Source organism: Caretta caretta, chromosome 8 (assembly GCF_965140235.1).
Source record: "Caretta caretta isolate rCarCar2 chromosome 8, rCarCar1.hap1, whole genome shotgun sequence".
Lineage (NCBI taxonomy): Eukaryota > Metazoa > Chordata > Testudines > Cheloniidae > Caretta > Caretta caretta.
In genome coordinates, this window is record NC_134213.1 from 61,858,464 (window position 1) to 61,870,535 (window position 12,072).

Consider the following 12,072-nt stretch of genomic DNA (forward strand, 5'->3'; position numbering starts at 1 on the left):
TACTTGAAAACAAGTTTGTCCATATACCATAATGAATAAATAGCAGGTACAGATGGACTCGGAAGCAACTAGAATAGCTTCCACATGACTGACAGTAGTAACCAGACAGAGAAACGACAAATGATGGGATTTCCATGTAGTCAGTGGTTCTTTAAAGTACTTTTCAAATTACCCAAAGAAGCCATAGTTAGTTCATGCCCCCAAATGGGGGAATTTTAGCAATCTGAAAGTGCACAATTTAGAGTTTTAAGCTGAATTTGGAGCAGAAGTTAGAGGGATTTTCAGACACAAATGTGTGTAGATATGGACAATGAAAGCTTAATGTTGCTTCTACCTACCTACTTTGAGGAAGCACTGGCAACATAGGTCAGCTGGTTGCAATACTGACTTTCTGACTCAGTCTTTTTTTCTGTCAAAAGATTGTAACTTTGAGTTCCAGAATGAGCCCACAGACAACATTTCTGGATCCTTATTTCTGGATGTTTACTCTTAATATAGATGTAGGACTAAAGAGAGATAGCTAAGTATTAGTTTTGGTCTTGGGAACCTACATTTTCACACTGTTGAAAACCTCAGTGCAAACATTTTATAGTTGTGCATTTTATTAATGACTTGGAATATAACTTATATGAGCAGTCTATGAGAAATCTTATTGTTTATCTGCATGCTAAACCAAAAATCTGGTCTAGACTCATGAAATTTTAACTTGCTTACCAGTTGACAAACTGTCAACCTTCCCTTAAAAATCCTTCACATATTGGCTAATTGGTGTGTCTGACCTAGGGTTGAAAATGAACATTGCATTTAGTTTTCCTGTAAATGGCAGAAGAAATTATTTCTACTCAGACTACTACTTACCTAAATTCCTCCCCGTCTCAGCATATCCATTTCTACCTCCTGGGTTTCAGAAGGGGTTAACGTGTTGTTCAATTGACCCAAGATGCAGTATATGGTGAAGAGCAAGGAAACTAAGGCATGAAGGCAACTAGTGATATGTTGACAAAATTTTAAAGAGGCTCCCTCAAATTGATTCCATAGGTGATACACGTGGTATGGCCTGACAGATATTTTCCCCTTCCTACTCTACCAAACAATCCATCACTCCTCCCACCGCTTCTATTCATATCCTAGTAGCTCTGTATCTTCCCCAGCATTTCAGATGCTCTTCTAGGTGCTTCTCCTACCTGTGTCAGAAATGTATTCTGTGGCCTTTGCTGCCAGGGTTGGGAATGGATACCCTTTGACTGTGTGTGTGTGTGTGGAGGGGGGGGGGGGGGGTGTTTAGGTGAGGAGCAGGTACACTGGAGAGTTGGGCTGGATGGTCAGCCGGAGATGGAATCCATTTTTGTTTCTGAGGTGGACATGTCTCACAGCTGGCAGTCTTCCTTGCAAATGGAGGAATTGTCTCCCTTTTCTGGTGTAGGGAGTTGGGAGCAGCAGTTTACACCTAACTGGTTTTGGGTAGTGGGTTTGTCTGGTAGTGCTGGAGTTACAATGGGGAGCAGGTCTCCAGGTTCCCATTGCTGGGTCTGGGCAGGCAGATATCATTGGACAGAAAGGCAGGCTACCCTATTTTCAGAACCTTGGTTCAGTACAGAAGTTTAGCCCCACCTCCTTTCCTCTTCATGCCCTGATAAAGCAGCCAGTGGGAGGGATTGTTTGTAGAGGTGCTGGTTAAGGGTGCAGGGAATTCCCAATGCAATAACTGCTATCGCCAAAGCCAAAATACTTATACCTGCAGCTGCCTTAGCAAGTAGTAGCTAACAAAGCTGCAGCCAGGACTGAAAATTATAAGAAGTAGGTCTGACTTTATTGTGTGTGTTGCCATCTCTTATTCCCCCAACAAAACTAATTCTTGTGTACCATCACACCACTATATGCAGAGCTGGTCTGATCATTTTGAGATTGAATAGCCAGATGATCCTTTGCAGTGCACCACAAACTTAAATGACTTTAAGCATCTCTGTGGGTGAGTTTTAGATGTCCTTCTGCAGAAGCGAAGCCCAGCTGAAGAGTTGTGCCTTCCTCCCTTTTCTCTCCACCCCCTCTTCCCCAAGTTCAGAACTTACTTAGAGATCTGTGGAAATCTCCTGCTGTTCCCTACATTTCTGACTGCATCTTTGATAGTCATGTCTTTATACATGTTGTCAGGCTGACAATATGCTGCTGCTTGTCTCGTATCTAAAGAAATGGTGATTTAGTCACGGTTTTTACACTGGATCATGTTACTGAAAGCTATATTCCACTGCAATTTCCTTTTTAAAGAAACTGTAACGTATATTTAAATAGACTGTAGCACAGGGGAGAGCAAACTTTTTGGCCTGAGGGCCACATTTGGATATGGAAATTGTATGGTGGGCCATCAATGCTCACGAAATGAACAATTCAGAGATATTCAAATAAACTTTATTTAATAAAGATACATTTTAGTGGAAATAAACATAAAACCTTACTTACCATTATAAATATACCGTCATAACATATTTCAGTAATTAAACTAAACTTACCCCCTTTCCATGCCCTTCTCTCTAGCCTGGATTTGTCAGGCTTCAGCTTCCAGTGGTTGGAAGTCATTGAGATTCACCAGCCCTTTGCTCTCAGAAATCTCCTACCACACATGTCCCGACAGCCCACAACTTTGAAAACTGCCACTGAGCACTCCCTGGCCAACTACTCTTTGTTTTATCCTCAACAATGGAAAATTAACACTACTAAAAATCAGTCACCTAAGCCAACGAGTAGGAGGCACGTGGGCTTGCACATTCCAGGCTCTGATGGCGCGTTTGGGTTGTGCAGCCGGAGCAATGTGCATGCTGTCATGCAGGTCCTGAACACACAGGGCGCTCCAGGCAGGTGCAGCGCGGCAAGTCCCCTACCCTGCTCCCTGGTGGGAGCAGCAGGACAAGCCCCCAACTCCGCTCCCTGGCTGTAGTGCCAGAGTGTGGCAGCCCCCAACCTCGCTCCCCTGCGATGGAGCTTGAGGGCTGGATTAAAAGGTCTGACAGGCCGGACGTGGGCCGTAGTTTTCCCACCCCTGCTGTAGCATCTGCACGCAGGTATCTTTGCAGTCATAAATGGCTGAGTATTCACCAGTTTAAAAGGATAGGTTCTCAGAATAAATACCATAAAGACCCAGTAGCTTTGTTTTGGTGCTCAGGCTGCACCCACCTACATTGAACAGATAGGGTGATGTGATGGAAATCCATGAGATGTGTGAGTCCTTGCACAATGATTCAGTTCTTCAGACACTCCCAAAGAGGAGTGAACAAAGTCTTTCTAATTTGTGTGCAGTTTTCTCTGTATTTACAAGTAGGCATACGTTCTTTGAAGCACATGTGTTGACTCAAAAAATGTCTTCTAGCTGTATTTCTAGTGCTCCAACCAGCTTTGATGGTCAGTGGGATTCAAAAGTGTCTAACTTGCTTTCCAGAATTTTGCCAAGAATATTTTTGCGATTCTTCAGTCAGTAAAAGCCAGAGAAGAAGGTCGTGCACCTGAACAGAGGCCTGCACCAAATACAGCACCAGCGGTAAGAATAACTATTCTTATTATGGACCTGCTGCTCGTAGCTCCATAGCTGAAGTTGAATTGAGTAAATAATGGCAATTTTCTGAAACTACTCTTCATTTTGTTTGGCTCTAATTGAATAAATTACAGTAACTTGTTCATGCAGAACTTTTTCTTAGATCAAAACTGTATATAGTGGTATTGGAAGAGTGAATACTCTTCGTTTGCTACTTACAGACTGAACAGTTAGTGCCAACTACTGTATGTACCGAACACTCACTGGCATTCTGCAGCTACTTGGAAGAAGTATATTAGATGAGACTATCGCCATTTCCAGCAAAATGCCTTGCTAACTGTATTTTTTGACAGATAAAGTAGTAAAATGTTTAAGAAGCTGGAACATGACTCATGAGCAGCAACAGATTGAACCAGCTGTCCTATGCCTGTGTCAAATCAAAGACCGATTTACATTTTTATTATTCAGGTCTATCTAGGCATTAGAAAAGCAATGGTTTTGAATTGTGATGTTTACTGTTGTTTTATTAAACTTAATAACTAAATTCTTGAACTCCTAATGGTAATCTGCTATGAAGCCAGTTAGTCTTACTTCGACTTATTTTGATACCTCTGTATTATATGCCAATGTACCGGATTGGAGTAGCAAGATGAATTTCAACATTTAAATGCTTGCTGTATGCTGAATTTCATAAATTGTTCATGGGACTACTTAGACATACTGTTTGGAATGATTGTAACTGTGTTACTAAGTCACCCATGAAAAAGATGCATGAATCGATATTTAGTGCATCATTAGATTGGCAGCATTTTGAAAATGCATTTTAAATCTGCCTTTTTTTCCTCCCAATTTAATCTTGTTCTGTAGGTTTAGCACCTCTTCAGCTTAATCAGATTTGTGGTGGAGTCTTCTGTGCATGTGGCTGAAGGACCAGCCATATGTTGTCAGATGACCATTCATTCTTGAGCCCCAAGATGTTAGCAAATGAACGGGAACTGGATTTCATTTATTTTGCTCAGTTAACATGGCTTTCTGTTACTTTTGTCTTGCTTCTGAATGTTGTCAGTTCTCTAGATTTGCATGTCATTAAGTATTTCTTTAAAACCTACTATTTCAATAAGAGGTTAAAATGAAGTATATTGATTAAAAGTACAAACTGTCTGAAAACTTCCACCTATATAATTGTCCAAAACTGTAAAGTCAATTTACATACAATATTTATTTTCCAAAGTTCAGAAACTAAAATGTGTTAATCAACATATGTTTTGAGATGCAGTAGCATATCATGTTTGCTAATTTGTTTTAGGATCCCACTTTACGGACTACGCAGTCTATTCCAGCTGCCTACAACAGATACGATCAGGAAAGATTTAAAGGAAAGGAAGGTAAGTTGATCTCCAATACTAATTAGCATTAAGGAAACACTACATTTGAGAACTGAAAAGTGAAACGGACTCATCTGTTTTCATTGTCAAAGTTGAATAAAGTGCGAAGTATAAGTCCATAAATGATGACTGAAACGTCTTCACATGTAGTCTCTGGTAGTAACACAAGCTAGGAATCTTATTTATTGAAAATGATTTTTTCGCCTTAACTTTTAAGAAACTGTCTAGTTGAAAACAAAACATACATGTTAAACACTTTTTTGTTCACTTTCAAGGCAGAGACAGTGTAAGTAGTTTCAACTCAGAGGGCCTGGGTCTGTACAGATATTAGTCAAGCCAATAGTCCTTCAGTGCTAATTAAAAAAAAAAATCTGATAGAGCATCCTTTAAATAGTATGTCCTGAAATTAAAGGGAAAAAAAATCTTTTAATAATAAAATAAAAAAAAAAAAGGTGAAGGTCCTTCTGTTCTAATGAATGCCTCAGATATTTTGAGCCAAGTATATAATATACTCAGGTCCAGTCTTCTTTCCCCTTCTCTGGGAGGGAGGGAGGGAGTTGGTTGAAAGAGCAGAGATATGCCAACCAGTACTTTCAGAGGCATTGGTACATACCTCAATACTGCACTGGTGCTCTTTTTGTAATTTAACAATTTTTAAATGGCAATATTAATTCATAAAGACTGGTGTAGTGTTCGTGGAAATTGCTTCAATAACTTTATAAAGTCAGCCAGTGACTGGCCTTCAGATTTCTTAGGAGAGGGCTAAGGGAACACCTGGGAATCTCTTCCCTAGCCATGAATCCACATTGGGGGACTGCTAGTCAGCCATTTCTTTTGACGACTTGGGCACTGAGTCTTGTGTGTGTCTGTCTGCCCACCCATCTGTCTGGGGTTTTTTTTTAAGAGTACAAAATTTTGAAAAATATGGGAGGAATGTAATCTAATTAAAACCCATGTAGGTCTGGAGGAGCTATGGTTTTTGTATCCTAAACAGCAGAGACTAAAGATAATTAGTAGTTCCACTGTAGTTCTCATTACAAATTAGGAATGCGTTTTTTTTTCCTGTACCGTATAGTGTATATAATGTGTGTGGCTTAAAATCAAATCCCACCGTTCGTATTTATAATGTATTTATGTACACTGCAGTGGTACATTTAATATGAGACTATGAGCCCCTGCTCTGAAGTGCTTATAATCTAAAAGCAGACAAAAAGCAGATACAATAAAGCTATCAAGTTGTTAGGATTGCCTATGGTTCTCTTTTTATGGAGACCTTTTGGAACTTAGGATTCTGGGAAAGATTTGAAGGAAAAGAGGGCTTATTACTTGGCCTTGAGGCACAGTAACTCTCAGTACCTGAGCCATGTAACTTCCATTATCAATGGTGATTAATAATTGAGACAAACCTGGGTCCTCTGCATTTAAAAGTTCCAACCTATGTGGGTTCTATAATATGTTCTCTGTATGGCTTCTTTTTGATTTGGTGAGATTGAGACTCATGGTGGATTTTCAGGTACCCATAGCTTTATAAAAAGGAAATGTTCACATTTTTATTCTTAAAACTATTCCATGTTCTCAAAGATAATAGAAGCCATGGCTTCACATCTTTAAAAACAAAAAGCCCTGTGGATTTAGCAGAGCATGGTAATCAACACTGACAAACCTTTAAGCAGAACACATCAGCTTTTGACAAAGTGCAAATAATTTTTAGAAATGGTAACCATCTGATAAAAATAATAACCTTCAATGTATGAGGTACCGAACATTCAAGTGGAAAATAGGTTTAAGCTGAAAAAACAGTAACACTTCATAACCATCAGCTGCTAAATGTCTATTGCCCTCAGTCTTTTTCTCTGTAGTTTCTCCTTAATATTCTGCAGGTCAAGCAGCTTTCATGCCATCCATTAAACTTGTTATGATTCTGTCCTGTTTTTAACAAATTAAGTCTGACAGCTGACCTTTAACAATTGGATTTTATTAAAAATAAACTGATAGACCTGTATATTCATATTTTTTCTATTGTATATCTATTTATTTTGTGGATGTAGATACATATGAAACCTTGGATGCTAAACATCTAAATGAATGCATAGTGCGGCGGTTCTCAAAGTGTGGGTCAGGACCACATCTTAATGGGGTCGCTAGGGCTGGGGTTAGACTTGCTAGGGCTGGGGTTAGACTTGCTGGGGCTGAGCATGAAATCCGAGCCCCGCCGCCTGGGGCCGAACCCTGGGGCTTCGGCTTTGGACCCCCTCATTCAGGCCTGAACCCTGGGGCTTCAACTTTGGTCCCCCTGCTCAGGGCGGCAGGGCTCCAGTGGGCTCAGGCTTCGGTCCCCCCTCCTGGGGTCATGTAGTAATTTTTGTTGTCAGAAAGGGTTTGCTTGCAATGAAGTTTGAGAACCACTGGCATTGTGAAATGCATTTGGAAGATCAATTGGCTTGGGTGAGAGCAAATCATATTGAGCATTAATGCCAGTTTTGAAAACACAGAAGAAAGCAAGTTGTCTTGAATGAAGAGTTGAATATGTAGTGTGGCATTCATTCTTGTTACCAACAGGATTAGTTTTTGTAGGGTTGTCTTTAATATGCTAACTCTTTTAGAAAAAGACAATGTAATAATTGATTATAGAAAGAGGAGTGCAGTGTGCTCAAACATGGTGACCACAGCACTTTCATTTCACCCAGACCAGGATCTTTTAAACTACAAAATTCTCCCAACTGTACAGATCTCTTGTCTGTTGCTTGTGTCATATTTTATATACATGCTATTACAATTTGAAACCTGTGTCGGCCATAGCAATGTGCACTTCTTGGAAAGACTATAGCTACTATTTGATTTCCATACAGTATAAAATGTAGGGAGGGGAAAAATCAATGTTTTTCAGGGGGGAGATAATGTGGTTCTGATCCTTGTTATATGTGGATGGCTCAAGAGCAGTGTGCCTCATTGCTAAATTTGTGTTCATTGAAGCACCCACAAAATACAGTTAAGTTGAAAAAAAATTAAATAAAAAAGGTAAATTTTAGTGGTGTGGTTTTTTTTTGTTTTTTTGGTGTGGGTACAGTGTGGACTTACGGAGGTGGGGAGTAATTCTGTACCCGAGAGGGAAAAGGAACCTTGTGTTTGAGCTGGGTAATCCTGGGGTAGGAATGCTAGAAACCGCTAACCCTAGAGAGAAGGCTTGGTTTGAGTTTTATCTAGTGAAATCTTATTATGTTACTAATAAGACAAATTCTGGGTTTTTTGGGGCTCTGCACAATATACAAAGTATTTTAGAACATTATTGGAAAAGCAACTACTTATCGCCTCATTAAGCACTAAATTTTCATACCCTGTACAAAGGCAGCGTACAGAACCTATTGGGAACATAATGCAAAGGCTTGCGAAATGGGGGCAGAGATGTATCCTCATCCTGAAGCTGGAACTTGTGCAGCTACTCTGTAACTCCTGCTGCAGCCTGTGGGGTATAGGACAGAGTTAAGGGAGAAGAATTCCTTACATGGAGTATATTAGTACAGCATTTATTTTTAAATATTTCTAGTTCTCCTAATACCATGTTGATACTAAGTTAAAACTTTTTCATATTTATCATTTACCATTTGTTTTTTATCTTTGTACCACATTGTCAGTATTTTAGCAAATTCACTAGGGTTGCTGTTAAAGAACTGTTAAGCCCAAGATTTTCAAGAGTGACTAGGACTTGTGTGTTCAACTTTTGACACCTCAAGGGAGCCTGATTCTTTTAGAAGATGCTGAAGTGCCAACCCTCTGAAAATGAGGCCCCTCTAACAAATCTCATGTTGGGCACCCAAAATCATTGATCACTTTTTTGAAAATCTCTGCCTCAGCAGATAATCACTGGGTGAAATTCTAGCGCCTATGATATGTAGGAAGTCAGATTATCATAATAGTTCCTTCTGATCTTACTCTCAAATGCTAATAGCATATTGAATGTTAACAGGAAAATTCACTGAATTTTCCTCAGTAACGAATAGATATAAGGATAACATACCAAAAAGCATTACCCATGCTGTCCTGAATAACCTGTTAAAAACTGGAACTAAATTATATGTACAACTTGCCACAAAAATAGTGTGTGCAGTCATTTTAGCTCTTCTATCAGAGGATCTTACAACATTAGAAGGGTTTCGTAGTATTAAACTAACAATTACTGAATAAGTATGGCTAAGCATGGACTTAGTCTTTTAATCTCAATTTTACTACAGTATTATCCATGGCAGTCTTAATTAGGAAATTGCTTGCTTATGTGGGTTTTTCTACCTTGGATATTTCAGTATGTTGGCTTAGTATGGGAATGGCTTAGTATGCTTGTTAACATAAGCAATTTAAAACATGTAGATGTAAGATAATAGGTTAAACCACTTAAACCTGGCAAGATATGGTAAGGAGCCTGCTGAGCTGCAGCCAAGTTTCTGTATGACCTGGGATGGATCGTTACTCCGAAGGTGGTATCAGTTTGCTCACCTAGGTGGCTTGCCTTGCTGTCTCTATGCCATATAGGACAAGTTCTGTTACTGGAATGCTTTAGTTAAGGTAGCTGCAACAGTAAATGAGTTTTTAAATGTTAAGTACTATTCTTTGAAAGTAAAGAACAAATCTATTATATCCGCAGTAAATTCAACTGCTTTAGCAGTCCTGTAGTAGACACAGACCAGTGCTTATTCTCAAGCATACTTTTTATTACTCCCGCTATGATTAAAAGGAGAAAAGTTGTCTTGTCTTTAAACTTAAATTGTAGTATGTCACATTAAACATGTAAGAATGTGTCTTACAGCTCCATTCATCATAAAATGGTCTCTGTCCTCACCATGGACGATCATGTTACCTGGCTGTACACCTGGCCAGTCCCATCCCATCACCTCCAAACAATCAAGCTGTTAAGGCAAACACACTGCAATTACTTTGCTCAGCCATTATTTCCTCACTTCTGACTTTGTGACTTTCAAATTGCTAGTGAGCAGCACACATTCTTTAACAGTACAAAATAAACCTACATACTAGATTTTCTTCTTTTCTTCTTACTCTTTATGTTTAGTTCATTTTAATTTTGACTGGGCATTAAGAAGGTAAGAGAACTTCATGCATGGCATCATTTTCATGGACCACCTCTTTCTGACCCCTAACCTGTCACATCTATTTTGGCAATATAACAAGCTATATTTTTGATTCATAACTGCTTCTGAAACAGCGATAATGCTCTTTTTGAGCAGCATATCTGGCACCCTTCTCCCTCTTACATCAAGGCTTATTCTTTCATTTTGAACACAGTATGTACTTAATTTAGCTTGACCACTGATGTGTGAAAGGGTATTTTTTGTCCTGTAGGATATTGACGTAATAAACTGCTTTAAGAGCAGTAGCTAAATTCTTCTCTGCTGACCTTTTTAGACTGCTTTGCTTGCTTTTCATCAACCCCACTTTTCAGCACTTTTCACATGCTCACGTCACTTTAAATGATAGCCCGGAAGATTTGCATGATCTTACCTATCAAACATATTCAGCACAGGTGGTAGCAATATAAACTTCCCCAGCAATGCCCTCTCCCTCACTTGAGGGGCTACCTTCGGAAGTGAGATGTTCGCCTTTGTTTCTCTGCTGAGACTGCCACCAAGGTGCCCATATTCAAAAAATGAATTGCTATCAGAACTGACACACTACTTGTGATCCCATCTAGTATAAACTGGAGAGAGATTTTCAGGACAGCCATCTGACAGTATTCTTTCTGTCATTACAGGCTACAGTGTCTTCTTTACCACATCTAAATGTTTTCCCATGTTTAACTGAAAGGCTTGTTGTTGGACTTAGTGTGGGCATCAGTCTTTCACCCACACCTGTAATTTTGCTTCATGTTTAAGTATAGTTTTATTTGCACAATAAATTAATATGTTCAGATTGCCTACTTGCCACTTCTTTTGAACAGTAAATTTATGAAATAGAGGGGGGAGTCTCCAGTTTCTAAGCTTGAGGCTGCTTTTGCAGGTACTAAGCAAACTGGTTATCATCAGAACCAGGTTGTCAATGAAGTTGTAATATAAATGTATTTCTTGTCTTGTCATGGGGATTTTAAGAGCTGCTATCTTGTAGATGTATACTAGTATTTTCTACCAAAATTCTAAATTTTAATTATAGTCCATGTCCAGATTTTTGTGTTGTGCTTAGAATTAAATTTCTCTTTAGAAATAGAATCCCTACAATCAAAAAATGAGTGTTGCTAATAATAGAGAATAAATATGCAAGGCATTCACAAATTTTGATTTGAAGAAATACAGGCTATCACCTGTCCTCATGTTTTTCCAGCCTGGTGTGGGTGAGCTGGGTGATATCTTGTGTCTGAGTATTAGACTGTAAAATTAATATTTGCAAATAAAACTTCAGTTACTATGGTCAGGTTGTTATTGAGAGGCTGTTAAACAGAACTCAGCATGATCTTCCAGTTGTAAGATTATTAACTATTTGATAAGTGATTATGGGTAGGGGATTTATAAACAATCTCTCTTTATATCTGATGTATTTTATACAATTCAGTTATTTTGTTAATGTAGTTTAAAAACTGCTGCATAGAGCCCTTTGTTTTTGATTTGACTGCTAGTAAAGAGGAAAGCGTTACACCAAATTTCACTCCAAAGAAGAAGTTTGACTTCATTAGCATAGTGGTTCTTAAAACAGATTAGTGGACCACTTCCAGATAGTCCAAAGAGCTTCTGCCATCAGTAATAACACATGTACCGCTGAAATGGGAAGTGGTATACAGTCTTCATTTCAGATATGGATGAATCAGCCTTCAACTAGAGCTGTTTTGTATTCCTCAGTGCTCCCTTGTGCTGCTTTTGCCTGTTTGGGTTCCTTCCCAGGAACTAAAGTCTGTTAAGTCTTTTTTTGTCACTGTTACTTTGATGTAAATTCAACCATGATCAGATTTACTGAGGGCTCAACACTGGATGAATAGCAAACAAAAGGGACACAGAAACAAACTGTAGATTGACCTGGGATGGTTAGAACAGTGGGGCTTGTAAGCAATGAGAGAAAATTTTAGGTACTAAAAATGTAAAATCTACATGGAGAGTGGAAATAAAGAACATGCATACAAATTGTAGTGGTGGAATGTAATCAGACTGAAAAACTCACATCAATATGCTGGCT

The 12,072-nt window shown here is 38.9% G+C and overlaps 1 protein-coding gene across 1 annotated transcript in view; it reads left to right on the forward strand.

Moving 5' to 3' along the window:
• CDC73 (cell division cycle 73) overlaps window positions 1–12,072 on the forward strand; it is a 174,339-nt gene that overhangs the window by 32,335 nt on the left and 129,932 nt on the right. The window contains exons 8-9 of the mRNA XM_048860401.2: window positions 3,431–3,529; window positions 4,830–4,908. Of these exons, the coding sequence (XP_048716358.2) occupies window positions 3,431–3,529; window positions 4,830–4,908 (178 nt within the window). The remainder of the gene's footprint in view (window positions 1–3,430; window positions 3,530–4,829; window positions 4,909–12,072) is intronic.